Here is a 15,874-nt window from a genome sequence, read left to right as displayed (position 1 = left end):
TCCCCCCAACCATTCCCTATGATCCTTTGACGTGATCTTAAATTGGTGGCCCCTCGTCACCGACTCACTGACCAGTGAAAAGAATGTTTCCCTATTCGCCCCACCAAAACTTTTCATAGTGATGAACACCTCGATCAAACCCCGCTGCCCCCGCCCGCCCAATGAAACGAACCCCCCTCCGTTTCTCTAATCTCTCTTTATAACTAAAGCCTTTCAGTCCCTGAAGTGTGCTTACTGAATCGCTACCATACCATCTACATGGTGTTTTGCACTGGACACAGCACTTTGACTGCAGTTGATTTTCCCTCACGACCATGTGCCAGGCCCACTTGCCGTGCACTGGCTGCTGTCTTGACAGGACTCTACTAAGTCAGCATAGATTGTCTCGTACGGTTCAGTTCCACTCGGCGCAGCCAGGGGAGCTCAAACTAGTCGTTTTTTTAAAAATCAGGGTCCCTAGATCCCTGCAGCAATACCTAATTCGAAGTGAAAAGGTTGATTTGATCATTCATGTTAATGAATGGCACGAACTACAGGAATTGAGTGCGCGGGGATCTCTGAGGGAATATCTATATTATTAAACCGAGTAAACCTTTTCAAATTAAATGGTTTTAGACCACAGAGTGCACAAAATTGTACAGATTCCATCGACAAACACAAGCTCCAGTTATTTTGCTGTGAAAGAACTCCCACCGATATAAAAACAATTCTATTCGCTCCCAAGTTTGTAGCTGTGGTGTTTTCTGCCACTTTACCATTAATGTCACCTTCTCCTTGACATCACCCTCCCAGCCACCACAAAGGTCCAGTTAAACCCCACTCCATCATTGTTGTAGAATGTAAAGGTCAGACATCGGTTCACTGAAGACTGCTCTGTAGATTTATCATGTTAGTGAAACTACTGGAGATTGCTGACCACTCATGGTTTCCAATGCTCAATGAAATAGGGAGTGGGTTCACTGCAATTTAGTCATTGATAAAGTTTACTTCCTGTATGTTTGCCACATGTTCATCCTAAACCCGATTACCAAGAGAGTTGCCTCGTGTAAGTTATGATAAGGAGTGACATGAGGTAACTTCAGTGGGAAGATGGTGTTTTAGTGGAAATGTCTCTAACTAGTAATAGATTCATAGAATTTACAACGCAGAAGGAGGCAATTCGGCCCATCGAGTCCGTACCGGCTCTCGGAAAGAATATCCTACTTAAGCCCACGACTCCACCTTATCCCCGTAGCATGACCTAACCTTTTGGACACGAAGGGACAATTTAGCATTGCCAATCCACCTAACCTGCACATCTTTGGACTGTGGGAGGAAACCGGAGCACCCGGAGGAAGCCCAAGCAGACATGTGGAGAAACTGCAAACACCACATCGGCAGTCACCCGAGGCTGGAATTGAACCCAGGTCCTTGGAGCTGTGAGGCTGCAGTGCTAACCACTGTGCAACCGTGCAACCCATGCCAGGGGCCCAAGCTAATTCTCTGGAGACATGGGTTCAAATCCCACTGGCGGAATTTAAATTCACTCATTTAAAAAATCTGGAATTGAAAACTAGTCTCAATGACAGTGCCATCATCAGTTGGTGTGCAAATTCATCTCTAATGCCCCCTTTGGGGAAGGAAAGCTGCCATCCTTTCCCATTCTCCCCTACATGGCACTCCAGACTCAGAATGTGGCTGACTCCTACCTGCCCTCTAAAATGGCTGAATAAACCTCTTAGTTCAAAGGTTATTAGGCATGGGCAAAAAATACTGATCTTGCCAGTGACAGCCACATCCCATGAACAACTAAATAAGAACAATGGGCGGGATTTAACTCAATGGGAACAAAGTCCCAAAGCGAGCGTGTTTAGCCACATGTTTCCCGATGCTCGCAGTGCGGAGAAACACAATGCTATAAAGCAGCATCCCGGTTAGGTAGGGGACCTCAGCGGGAACGCGCATCCGGGGCTGCACATAGCCCCGTTTTGTGCACTGAGGAGCTCCACTCGCCGGGACTCCTCAGTGTAGCGACATTTAAAAATGGCGTCCTGATCCCTGGAGCCCCTGAAGCGATCCCCGACACCCATCCCAATGCACTATGGGAGGGTTCCTGCCCCACCGCCTCCCACAGCTCCCCCCCCGGCAACACCCACACAGAGAATCACCGGCCTGATCACCATCACGCAAGAAAATGGCAGCTTGACACCTTGGCAGTGAGAACCTAGCATCTTGGCAGTGCTCCTGTCAGCTGGCAGTGTTGTCTGGGTTCATTGGCCATGCCAGACTGGCACAATGGTGGCAAAAGCAGTGCCATGATACCACCCTGCCAAAAGGGCATGCACCTGGGAGCCCTCAAATCCCCTGGGGACCCCCACAAGCGCCATTCCATCTGGTCTCCGTTTTTGGAGACCACTACTGAATGATGCTTGCCCGAGGTCTCAGAGGCTAAGGAGATATATCCCAACACCTCGGGTACCTCATAAACTGCACACTTAAAGTGAGACTAGCTGTCTCACTTGAATATGCAGATTTGCCTAAAAGTGATCCCGCCCGCAATGCGCGTGATTTACATCTCAACGTCTCGCGAGATCGCGTTAGATCTCACGAAGCGTTGCGAGCCAGTGAGATTCCGGGAGCGGGGTCTCTCGGCTTCTGTCAGCCGCGCTGCGCCACGGCGCTCTGCTTTTAGGGCGCAGCGTGATGATTCGATCACGCACATAAGGGCTGGTTTAGCACAGTGGGCTAAACAGCTGGATTGTAATGCAGAACAAGGCCAGCAGCGTAGGTTCAATTCCCGTACCAGCCTCACCGGACAGGCGCCGGAATGTGGTGACTAGGGGCTTTTCACAGTAACTTAATTGAAGCCTACTCGTGACAATAAGCAATTATTATTATTACAATAAAATTAGACTCTTTCCATTGCAGCAGGGGGTCCAATTGAGACTCTAAAATCCAAAATGATTTTGATGGGCTGAACAGACTGTCTGCTCTCGTTCTGGAGTCATAGAATCATGGAAGCTTGCAGCATAGAAAGAGGCCATTTGGTCCATCGAGCATGTGGAGGCTCCTTGAAAGAGTAGTCACTCTCACTTTTTGTCCCTACCCCTGTAAGCTCCTCATCCTCAAGTAGCTGTTTAACTCTCTTTTAAAATTAGTTGTGGATTCCAGCATTTCTTCAGGTAGAGCTTTGTGATCACAACTACGCCTCTACGTGTAGAAATGTATTCCCCTCTTGATATTTTGCCAATGATTTTCAACCTATGATCTCCAATTATTGATCAAATCGCCACAGGGAATTATTTCTCCAGCAAAACCTCTCATAATTTTGAAAACCACTATTAGGTCACCTCTTTTCTGTTCCAAAATGAGTCTTTCCAACCTTTCCCCGTAACTGAAGCCCCTCTTCTGTGTTAGCATCCTGATAAACAGCCTCTACGCATTTTCTAAAGCCAGAGGTTTTTTTACGCTGCAGAAGGAGGCTATCCGGCTATCATGTGGGATTACTGGGTAGGTGGGATTATTGGATAATGGGGATAGGTTGGAAGTATGGGCTTAAGTAGGGTGCTCTTTCCAAGGGCCAGTACAGACTCAATGGGCCGAATGGCCTCCTTCTGCACTGCAAATTCTATGTCTGTACTGGCTCTCTGAATGAACATCATGACTTAGTGCCATTCTCCTGGCCTTTTCCCCATATCCCTGCTTGTTCAAATACTCATCCAATGCCATCTTGAGTGTCTCAATCGAACCCACCACCACCATAGGTCCAGACAGTGCATTCCAGACCTCAACCAGTGGCTGTGCAGAAAGGTTTTTCCAAACCTTTCCGTCTTTCCTGAAGTGTGATGCCCAGCTTGTCCACAGTACTCCAGCTGAGGTCCAACCAATAACGTACAAAGTTCTAACCTCATCTCGTATGCTAGTCCTCTGTTCATAAACCCCAAGAATACCACATGTTGTTTTGTACACGCCTCACCAACTTGCCCTGCAATAAATGGAATCATTTACAGTACATTGTCTTTCCATGTTAGTCTCTCCAAAGTGCATCTCTTCACACTTCTCCATATTGAACTCCATCTGCCGCTCTGCTCACTTCACCATCATGTCTGTCTCACCATGAAGCCGACAACGATCCTCATCACCGTTTACCATATTACATTGCCAACTTTCAGATCGTCTGAAAATTTTGCAATGCTGCTGCCCACACCGGAGTATAAGTTATTTATAAAAATTAGAGAGCAATGGACACAATATTGACTCATGGGGAACTACGCTGCAAAGCACTTGCCAGTTTGTGAAATATCCACGCAGCTCCACTCCGTGTTTCCTGAGGGCAGTACGGTAGCATAGTGGTTAGCATTATCGCTTCACAATACCAGGGTCCCAGGTTCGATTCCCGGCTTGGGTCACTGTCTGCACATTCTCCCTGTGTCTGCGTGGGTTTCCTCCTGCTGCTCCAGTTTCCTCCCATAAGTCCCGTAAGACGTGCTGTTAGGTAATTTGGACATTCTGAATTCTCCCTCTGTGTCCCCGAACAGGCGCCGGAATGTGGTGACCAGGGGATTTTCACATTAGTTTCACTTCAGTAAGCCGACTTGTGACAATAGAGATTATTGTTATTAAAAGAAACAATTTTGTGTCAACACCACCACTTTCCCCTTAATTCCATGAACTTTTAGCATAGAATCCCTACAGTGCAGGGAGACCATTTGGCCCATCGGGTATGCACAGATCCTCTGACAGAGCACGCCACCTGAGCCCACTCCCTCAGAACCCTGTATCCCCATAACTCAGTGACCATTACCTAACCCTTGGACACTAAGAAGCAATTTTTACATGGCCAATCCACTTAACCAGCACATCGTTGGACTGAGAGAATAACCCAGGGCACCCGGAGGAACACAGGGTGAATGTACAAACTCCACACAGACAGTCATCCGAGGTCGGAATTGTAGCCGGTCCCTGGTGGTGTGAGGCAGCAGGTCTAACCACCATGACATCCTGCCGTCCATCTTTTTGTTCTTAAGCCTCCTATTGTGGCATTTTTCTATCAAAAGTCTGTACATAACACCATGTACGGAATTACCCTGACCAACCTTCTCTGTTATCTGATCAAATAATTCAAACAAGTTAGTCCAACATGATTTGCCTTTTATAAATAACTAATCAATACGATTCCAAATTAAAGTTTATTTCTCCGTTGATAATGGTTTTCAATAACTTCCCCACCACCAATATTGGGTTGACGGACCTATAATTTACTGATATATCCCTCTCCTCTTTATAACATTAACACTCCTCCAGTGGTGATCCTGGACCAATCACTCTGTACTGATAAATTATGACCAGTGACTCTGCTATTTTTAACTTTGCAGCAACTCCTTAGATGCATTCTATCTGAACAAGCTTGAATTTCAGTAATGTTTTTGCTATCTGATCCATAGCTTCCCTCTTGTCTTTAAGTGTAACCTTCTTATTATCAGCTTCCTTTGTGAAAACAGATGTAAAGTAATAATTTAGTTCTTTAGCCATGTCTTCTCCATGAAGATTTTCCATTGAGTCCCTAATAGGCTCAACATTTGGTCAATGAGGAGGAACCATCAAGTTAACTGTCTCTAAAAGATTGAAGAGAGAGATTAGATGAAGCATCTTTATGCAGAGCTTTAGAATCACAGAGCATATCCTCTGCAAGACCAGAATCAACTCTTTTTTCAAATCACTGCATGTGGGTGTTGGTGGCTAGGCCAACATTCATTGCCCATCCCTGATTTCCCTTGAACAGAGTGGCTTACTAGGACATTTGAAAGTCAGCAACATTTGCTGTGGATCTGAGCCAGACAAGGTAAGGATGGCTGATTTCCTTCCCTGGAGGGAGTTAATGCACCAGATGGGTTTTCCAGGTTTTCATTGAATTTAAATTTCACCATCTGCCCTGAGAGGATTTGAACCCAGATCACTAGTCTAGTGAAAATACCACTACGTCACCACCTTCCCCATTGGCATAGCAATCTAATTGGTCCCCAAAGCTTGACAATACTTTCCTCTTTCAGTATTTATCCAATTTCCTTTCGAAAGTTATTACTGAATCTGCTTCCACCAATATTTCAAGCAGTGCATTCCAGATCACAACTCCGTGTGTAAAACAAAATCTCTTCAACTGGCTTCTGGTTCTATGCCAAGTCTGTCGTCTGTTTACTGACCATCCTGCCACTGGAAACAGTTTTTCATTATTTACCCTATCAAAACTCTTCAGGATTTTGGGTACCTTTATAAATCTCCACATAACCTTCTCTGCTCTAAGCAGAACACCAGAACAGCACAGGTGCAAGATGATGCCTTACGGTCTCCTTCAATGTTGTAAGTATCTATAGCCCTGTGGAAAGAAAGAAGCAATTAAGTATTTACTTTTGAAAAGTGGAAAAATGTATGTGTGCCAAATCCCACATTAACAGGACAGCAGGCAGACGCTCCCAGAGTTGCAGGCGATTTGCATCACTTTAATTTATCTAACTAAGACTGCTCAGTGACAGAAAAAAAGACTGAGGAAAATGAGCTTTTCTTTCTGATTTTCCAGCAAACCTAGAGCCAGAAATGTGCTGAAGCCCAGCTAGGAGAAACCTATGTCCAGTTTTGCTTCATTGGACCTTAGGAACACAAGTTGGCCATTCAATCCTCAAGGTCTCTCCGCCATTCAGTTAGGTCACAGCCTACTTGTATTTCAACCCTGTTTACATGCCTTTGGTTGACTATGACATGATACCATGACTAAACAGCAATCTCAGTCTGGAAAGTTTAATTCGACCTGACATCATAGATTATCATAGAATTTACAGTGCAGAAGGAGGCCATTTGGCCCATCGAGTTTGCACCGGCTCTTGGAAAGAGCACCCTACCCAAGGTCAACACCTCCACCCTATCCCCATAACCCAGTAACCCCACCCAACACTAAGGGCAATTTTGGACACGAAGGGCAATTTAGCATGGCCAATCCACCTACCCCTGCACATCTTTGGACTGTGGGAGGAAACCGGAGCACCCGGAGGAAACCCACGCACACACGGGGAGGATGTGCAGACTCCGCACAGACAGTGACCCAAGCCGGAATCGAACCTGGGACCCTGGAGCTGTGAAGCAATTGTGCTATCCACAATGCTACCGTGCTGCCCCCAAATCCGCGGCCTTTTGGAGAAGGAGGTTTCAAATTTCTGCTGTGCCTCATGTGAGGGAGTGCTTTGAGTTTGTCTTTCAGCTGTGTGAAATTTGAAAGAAAATGCTCATGCCCACCAATCAATTAATGATGGCTTTCTCTTTGTCCAGTTTCTGTTGGTTACGAGTACGAGTCCTGTCTGGACCTCATCCTCTGGGAGAAGAGGACCTCTGTTCTGCAAGGGTATGAATTGGACTCTTCAAACATGGGTGGCTGGTCACTGAACAAGCACCACGTTTTGGATGTTCAAAACGGTAAGTCATTCAGATGGTGAAAAAAAAATGCACAACTATTATCTGTCTTATCTGTGGCTTTAGATGTCATACATTCCTTATTTGGATTCCTGACTGTGACACGCAGGGCGGGATTCCCGGTCCATTCACGCCTGCGAGATTCTCCAGTCCCGCTGCAGTGAATGGGAGATTTGGCTGAGCGCAAATTCTCCGCCCTCGCTAACAGCGGTAGCACTGGGATGGGAGAATCCCAGCTGCAGTCACACCTACAGTTCCATACATCTGCCACAGGATGGAGCTTTGTACGGTCCAGCATCATCCCCTGAGAGAACTTTGCTCTCTTTTGACCAAAGCCCCCAGGCCAAAGGCCCACAGTTAAATTCAAAAGGGTCCGAAAATGCTCAGCCCCTCTGCGCAAACATAAGGGAAGTTGACTGGGAATCCAACTTTAACCCTGACTATCATTCATAGAACATAGAACAGTACAGCACAGAACAGGCCCTTCGGCCCTCGATGTTGTGCCGAGCCATGATCACCCTACTCAAACCCACGTATCCACCCTATACCCGTAACCCAATAACCCCCCCCTTAACCTTACTTTTTAGGACACTACGGGCAATTTAGCATGGCCAATCCACCTAACCCGCACATCTTTGGACTGTGGGAGGAAACCGGAGCACCCGGAGGAAACCCACGCACACACGGGGAGGATGTGCAGACTCCACACAGACAGTGACCCAGCCGGGAACCGAACCTGGGACCCTGGAGCTGTGAAGCATTTATGCTAACCACCATGCTACCGTGCTGCCCCATTCATTCAATTTCTGGTGTGCCCAACGTCACCTAATTTCAAAGATTTTCAGCAGGCCCCACGCAAGGCTCTACAGAGGAGGGACCTGCAGAAAATCCAGTTGGTGAAGCTTCCTGAGCAGCCTTGCCTCGTATGGATCGGGTGGAATTTCTCCCCCCCCCCCCCCTCCCCCCCCCCCCCCCCCCCCCCCCCCGCCCCTGTGCAAGCCCAGCGTCCATCATTCTTGTGGAAGCATGGTGCTTTCTGTTCCCACCCAGTTCACCAACATGGGTTCGAAATTTGATGCTCTAATGTCACAATCCTGTTCCTGACCCCATTCCTGGCAGCGAAGCCTCATAATGTTACTCCTGCCATGTAAAATTGTAGATAATATACAGTACTGTATGCCAATAGATAATATGTCAGGGTGTTATGCCAATGGAATAAGGTGCATAATAAAAATGTAAACCACACATTGCAACATTGTCAACATCTGAGGTGATAATAGCAGCATAACTCAATCCTGTTACAACTCTGAAATTGACAGCTCCTTCTGGAATCTGTGCATTCATAATTCACAATGGGAATCAAGAAGATGCTGGCAATAATTCTGCATTTTCCAACATAGGGTGCACCACTGAAGATTTCCCTGTCTGTAATCAAGTAGAAGTCACTGAATTGATGAAAACTTCCCTTTTATGCTATTAATCTCAATGTAAAAGCCCTTGAAAACTGTATAGCCTGCTGAATGGGATTATGACAGGGTTTTCAATGATGTACTCCGTTCACCATTATTCCTTGACAGCTTTACTACCCTTAAAAAACAAATGTTATATTTGTGCAATTCCAAATGTCGCCATTATAATAAAAATCAACATTTTAATTTTTGTTAAAGTTTGCTTATAATATTTCAGGTTCTACCTGAATCCCATGCAGATAGATTCACCTGTTTCAGCCTCCGTAAAATTAAATTAAATTGGAGGATAACAGTCCATTTTACTTCCTGATTTGCTGTCAAATACAGCAAGAATACTTCAATGTAATTGGCTGATGACATCACTGTTGCTGGCCATCTGGGGAACCTTTTGACTTGATACATTTACAAAATAATAAGGGGAAATCCCGATAAACATTCGAATTGGGAGCAGGAGTCGGCCACTCGAGCCTGCTCTGCCATTCAATAAGAACATGGCCGATCTGATTGTAACCTCAACCCACTTTCTTGCGTACCCCAGATAACCGTTCACCCCTATGTTAATCACAAATCTATCTAGCTCAACTTTAAAATTATTCAAAGCCTCTGCGTCCACTGCATTTTGAGGAAGGGCATTTCGGAGATTCACGACTCCTGAGAAAAAAGATTTGTCCTCACCTCTGTCTTAAATGATTGAACCCTTATTTTTAAACAGTGACCCCCAATTCGAGATTCTCTGACAAGAGAAAACATCCACTCCACATCAACCCTGCAAAGATTCCTCAGGAACTTCATAGAATCCCTACAGTGCAGAAGGTGGCCATTTGACCCATTGAGTCTGCAATAACCCTCTGAAAGTGCATTCTACCTAGGCCCACTCCCTCGCAAACTGTAAGCCCGCTTGCCTTTGGACACTGAGGGGCAATTTAGCATGACCAATCCACATAACCTGAGCATCATTGGATTGTGGGAAGAAACTGGAGCACCCAGAGGAAACCCACGCCGACACGGGAGAAAGTGCGAACTCCTCACAGACAGTCGCCCAAGGTCGGAATCAAACCAGAATCCCAGCTGCTGTGAGGCAGGGGCTAACCACTGGGCCACCCTGTCATCTTAAATCCACACCACAGAGATTGTTAGAACTTTGAGGCAGTTTATCTGCAGCCAACAGTGAGCTCCATCAGTCCACCACTGATTGCAAAGTCTGTACCATAATTACTGATTCATTAATCGGAACACATAATGGGTTTCCACATGGGTTGCTGCATTCTTGAATGAAATGTTGGTGAAATTCCCAGAGAAATGGTGCACAGAACAGGCATTTATGGCATTTTGCCAATAACTCATTAAGTTGAGGAAGGAAAGCAGAGCCATCCTCAGGGTCCAAATTCAGGGTCGAAATCAATAACCAAGTGTATTTTTAGATTTTTTTTCTCAGAAGCAAGATGATTAGATTTCTCTTAAACGCAGTAACATTTCACTTTAAATACTGGAAACTGTAAATATTCAAACTTCATGACATCCTACAGAAAATTAAACCTTCATTTTAACATTTACAGATTTGAGCATATTTCGTTCATTTATCTATAGAATTCCTGCAGTGCAGAAGGAGGCCATTCAGCTCATCCAGTCTGCACTGACCCTCTGAACAATCACTCTTACCAAGGCCCACTCCCCCGCCCTATCCCCGTAACCCCACATCTTTTTGTTTTTGGACAGTAAGTAAGGGGCAATTTAACATGGCCAATCCACCTGACCTGCACATCTTTGGAATGGGGGAGGAAAATGGAGCACCCTGAGGAAACCCACGCAGACATGGGGAGAATGTGCAAACTCCACATAGACAGTTACTCAAGGTTGGAATTAAACCTGGGTCCCTGGCACTGGGAGACAGCAGTGCTAACCACTGTGCCACCATGCTGCCCTACAACTACATCTAATAATTAATAAATTACTTTCTGCATTTAATAATATTAATAGAATGGATTTATTGGCTAATTTAAATAAGGAATTCATTGAAATACTGAACTTCATGAAATAAAGATTAATATGAATATACATAGAGAGATATGAATTAGGAGCAGGCTGTAAGGGGCCTAGTTTGAGGGCTATGGTGACAGCAGCATTGGCAATGGCTCTGAGTAGGTATTCAGGGAGTCCAGTGGTGCAGTCCACGGTGAAGATGTGGAATCAGCTGAGGAGGCATTTTAGGGTGGAAGGGATGTCGGTGCTAACACCGCTGTGAGAATCATGGGTTTGAGCCGGGGGGGTGGGGGTGGATAGTGTATACAGGAGGTGGAGGGAAGAGGGGCTGGTCAATGTCAGAGATTTGTATTTGGAGGAAGTGATCGCCAGTCTGGAGGAGCGAAGGGAGAGGGTAGAGCTGCTGAGGGGTAGTGAGTTCAGGTATCTACAGGTTAGGGACTTTGCACGAAAGGTCTGGAAGAGGTTCCCTAGATTGCCGGGATATACCCTGCTGGAGCGACTGCTGCATCTGGATGTGGAAGGGGAGGGAAGAATTGGGAGCAGGCATAGGCCACTTAGCCCCTCGGTCCTGCTCTACCATTCAATAAGATCACGATTGATCTGATTGTAACATCAATCAACATTCCCACGTACTCCTGGTAACCTTTTGCATCCTTGTCTATCAAGAATCTATCTGGCTCTGCATTAAAAATAAAGACACTTCTTCCTCTGCCTCTTAAGGAAGAGTGTTCAAAACACTCTAAGCAACACAGAAAGCAACACCCCCATTACACCCTCCCCCACTGACGTTTACCAACACTTAAAGAAGAAGATCCCCCTAATGGCAAATTTTTATCTTCTCCAGATGTAAGAGTTCCGCCAGGTGAGTCACCCACCCCACTGACCTTGGCTCTTCTATAGCCCTCCACCCGAACAAGATCTTCCTCTGGGCTATCAGCGAGACAAAGGCCAACACGCCAACTTCTCTCCCCACCTGCGCTCCCGGATCTTCCGATACCCCAAATACCACCACCCTCACCCCCAAGGTCTCTGGCATTGTCCTGAAAAAGACTGTCAAAATCCCATCAATTTCGTACAGGACCAAAACATGTGTGTGTGGTTAGCCGCCCCCGTTACCACTTGCATCTGTCCTCCACCTCTGGAAAAAACGCACTCATACGCGACTTTGTCATACGTGCTCTGTGCATCACTTCAAATTGAATTAAACTCGATCTCGCACATTTTTTTTTTGAACAGTACAGCACAGAACAGGCCCTTCGGCCCTCGATGTTGTGCCGAGCAATGATCACCCCACTCAAACTCACGTATCCACCCTATACCCGTAACCCCGTAACCCAACAACTCCCCCTTAACCTTACTTTTTAGGACACTACGGGCAATTTAGCATGGCCAATCCACCTAACCCGCACATCTTTGGACTGTGGGAGGAAACCGGAGCACCCGGAGGAAACCCACGCACACATGGGGAGGACATGCAGACTCCGCACAGACAGTGACCCAGCCGGGAACCGAACCTGGGACCCTGGAGCTGTGAAGCATTGATGCTAACCACTATGCTACCGTGCTGCCCATGGAGAGGTTGAATTTATCCTATGTAATGCCTCTCTCCAAACCTCCCCTCAAATGCATCACCCAGCATCTCCTCCCATTTCCACTTTATCTCCTCCATTGAGGCCCTCTCCCTCTCCACTAACTGCCCATAAATATTGGAAATCTTGCCCTCCCTTACCACATCCCCAGACACAATCTTTTCCAGCAATGAAGTGGGGGTAACCAGGGAAACATAGCCAACTCCTTCCTCACAAAATTCCTAATCTGCAAATACCCAAACCCGTTCCCCCATGGCAACTGAAACTTCTCTGCCAGCTCCCCCAACTCTACAAATCTACCTTCCGCGAAGAGGTCCCTAAACCTCTCTCCCCTCCCGTTCCCAAATCCTATACATTGAATCCCACCCTGCTGGGATAAGTCAATGACTTCTGCAAATTGAAGCCCACAGTGACTTGCCCTTTAGCTTAAAATGTTGCCTCAACTGATTCCAAACTCTTAACGAAGCAACCACCAGCAGACTCGCAGAGTATTTAGCCAGCGAGAACGGAAACACAGCCATCACCAGTGTCCTGAAACTTGTCCCTATACATGAAGCCGACACTACCTCCACGGCCAATTTTCCGACCCCTTGCCACATTCACCGCCCAATAATAATTCCTTAATTTTAGTAATTCCAACCTCCGACCGCCTGTCCCTCTGCAAAGATACTCTCCGAATCCGAGGCACCTTACCCGCCCATATAATAGCTGGAATTATCCTATTTACCTCCCAAAAAGGCAGGAAAATCAGGAGATATTGAAAAATAAACAAAGGTTCGGGAGGATCATAATTTCACAGTTTGAATCCGTGCTACCAGCGCTAGCGGAAGAACATGCCATCTCTTTAAATCCTCCTTCACCCCTCTGCCAAGTTAGCCACATTCAACTTGTGCAACTGAGCACAACTATGCGGCACTCATATTCCCAGATACCGAAAACTCAGCCTAACCAGGTAAAACGGCAACTTCTCCAGGTCCCTTCTGTTGCTATGGAAGGAGTTGCGGCAACCAATTTCGGCACGAGTTCCCACAGTGAGAAGGGTGACCGCGTCATTTTTTTAAAATTGTTTTGCGGTTGTGGTGTAGCTTGATGTAGAATTAAGCAGATTCTTTAGCCTTGGATTGCAAAGAGCAAAACCAGATAGCTCAGATTTCAAATTAGCATTGCTCAAGTCAAACTGGAGGAAAGAAGAAATTTCTCATTCCCCGTGTCTTTGATATGTGGGACAAATTCCCAGCACAATCATCTGAAACTGAGACAATTAACTTTATAAAGCATTTGGATCAAATTATCGGAATGGAAGCATGGCTGGTAACTAAAGGGACGGACAAGAAGTCAAATATTGCACAGAACAGAATGGCAGCTGTGAAGCTAACGCCAAGGGAAATATTCTCTGAAGGACAACAGGCTGAGATTGAAGATGAGTGAGGGGTAGCACGGTGGCGCAGTGGTTAGCACTGCTGCCTCACAACGCCGAGGTCCCAGGTTCGAAGCCGGCCCCAGGTCATTGCTCGTGTGGAGTTTGCACATTCTCCCCATGTTTGTGTCGATTTCACCCCCACAACCCAAAGACGTGCAGGGTAGTTGGTTTGGCCCTGCTAAATTGGCCCTTAATTGGAAACAATGAATTGGGTATTCTGAACAGTTCAAAGTTTTGCTCAATATTTGCCTCAATATCTCCTGTCCAGTTGAGTAGAATACTTGATTTTCTGACCGTAGCCAGAGCACCTCTTACAATAGCCTCCTTCCCAGTGTGTGTGGACCTAATTTCACTTTTTGGCAACATCTTACTAGAAATTAATCTCAAATTCCTCTTTCGCCAAGTGGGCAAATATCATGAAAGATGACAACCCCACGCTAAATTGTTGTTTCATACTCAGCACTCACCAAGAATGTTTAAATTAGCTGGAAGCACAGCTCGGATGTCAAGTTGGACACCGCCAGAAGCGAAGGTGGAAGAAGGAGGAAACCCAGCCTCTCAGCACAGCAGCACAGGGGTTAGCATTGATGACTCACAGCTCCAGGTTCAATTCCAGCCTCGGGTGGCCGTCTGTGTGGAGTTTGCACTTTCTCCCTGTGTCGGCGTGGTTTCCTCTGGGTGCTCTGGTTTCCTTCCACAGTCCAATAATGTGAAGGTTAGGTGGATTGGCCATGCTAAATTGGCTATTAGTGTACAAAAGGTTAGCTAGAGTTACTGGGTTATGAGGAGAGGGTGGAGGTGTGGGCTTTAGTAGGGTACCCTTTTCAAGGGCAGGTGCAGATTCGATGGGCCAAATGGCCTCCTTCTGCACGATAGGGATTCTATGACTATGATTCTATGAATCCCCAAGAGCGGAGAGGAGAAAGCTGGACTTTTGATTGGATTGGATTTGTTTATTGTCACGTGTACCGAGGTACAGTGAAAAGTATTTTTCTGCAAGCAGCTCAACAGATCATTCAGTACCTGGGAAGAAAAGGGAATTAAACAAAATTCAAGAAAATACAAGAAAATACATAATAGGGCAACACAAGATATACAATGTAACTACATAAGCATTGGCATCGGTTGAAGCATACAGGGTGTAGTGTTAATAGGGTCAGTCAATAAGAGGGTCATTTAGGAGTCTGGTGACAGTGGGGAAGAAGCTGTTTTTGAGTCTGTTCGTGCATGTTCTTAGACTTCTGTATCTCCTGCCCGATGGAAGAAGTTGGAAAAGTGAGTAAGCCGGGTGGGAGGGATCCTTGATTATGCTGCCCGCGACTTCCGGTTGCGGCTATGCGGAGCTAAGCTGCACGTTCGGCAGCTCCCACTTTAAAAGGACTTGTGGGCTCTTTTAAGGGCCCCAAACGGCGCTGATTCGACCATTCCCGGTGGATAAAGGGGTCTGGAGAAAAAAACCCCGGGATTGATGGTTCGGACTCGAAGTGGGGCGAGGAGAAAAACGGTAGCAGCTCCCCTGGAAAAGCGGGGGAAGGTGGACAAAATGGCGGCCGGTGGAGCCCCTGAGGAGTGGAAGCAGTGGGCTGAGGAGCAGCAGGCGGCCCTTCTGCGCTATTTCACGGAGCTGAAAGGGGAGTTGTTGGAATCCCTGAAGGTGACGACGAGTAAGCTGCTGGAGACCCAGACAACCCAGGGTGCAGCGATACTTGAGTTGCAGCAGCAGGCCTCTGAACGCGAGGAGGAGGTTTCGGCCCTCGTGGGGAAGGTGGAGATACACGAGGCACTTCATAAAAAGTGGCAAGATCGGTTCGAGGAGATGGAGCTTCGGTCACGGAGGAAGAACCTGCGGATCCTGGGCCTCGAGAAGGGGCTGGATGGGTCGGACCTGCCGGCCTACGTGGCCGTGATGTTGAACTCGCTGGTGGGAGCAGGATCCTTCCATCTGCCCCTGGAGCTGGAGGGGGCCCATAGAGTGC

General features: G+C 46.8%; 1 protein-coding gene across 25 annotated transcripts in view; it reads left to right on the top strand.

Annotated features, from left to right (window-relative positions):
* Nucleotides 1-15,874, top strand: part of tenm3 (teneurin transmembrane protein 3) — a 4,148,867-nt gene that overhangs the window by 4,044,531 nt on the left and 88,462 nt on the right. For all 25 annotated transcript variants that reach the window (XM_038805737.1, XM_038805738.1, XM_038805732.1 and 22 more), the window contains one exon: nt 7,297-7,440. In XM_038805737.1, coding sequence (XP_038661665.1) covers nt 7,297-7,440 — 144 coding nt within the window. The remainder of the gene's footprint in view (nt 1-7,296; nt 7,441-15,874) is intronic.

The sequence above is a fragment of the Scyliorhinus canicula genome, chromosome 8 (assembly GCF_902713615.1).
Source record: "Scyliorhinus canicula chromosome 8, sScyCan1.1, whole genome shotgun sequence".
Taxonomy (NCBI): Eukaryota; Metazoa; Chordata; class Chondrichthyes; order Carcharhiniformes; family Scyliorhinidae; genus Scyliorhinus; species Scyliorhinus canicula.
Note: the sequence above shows the minus strand (reverse complement) of the source record. Positions and strands in the feature narration are given on the sequence as shown.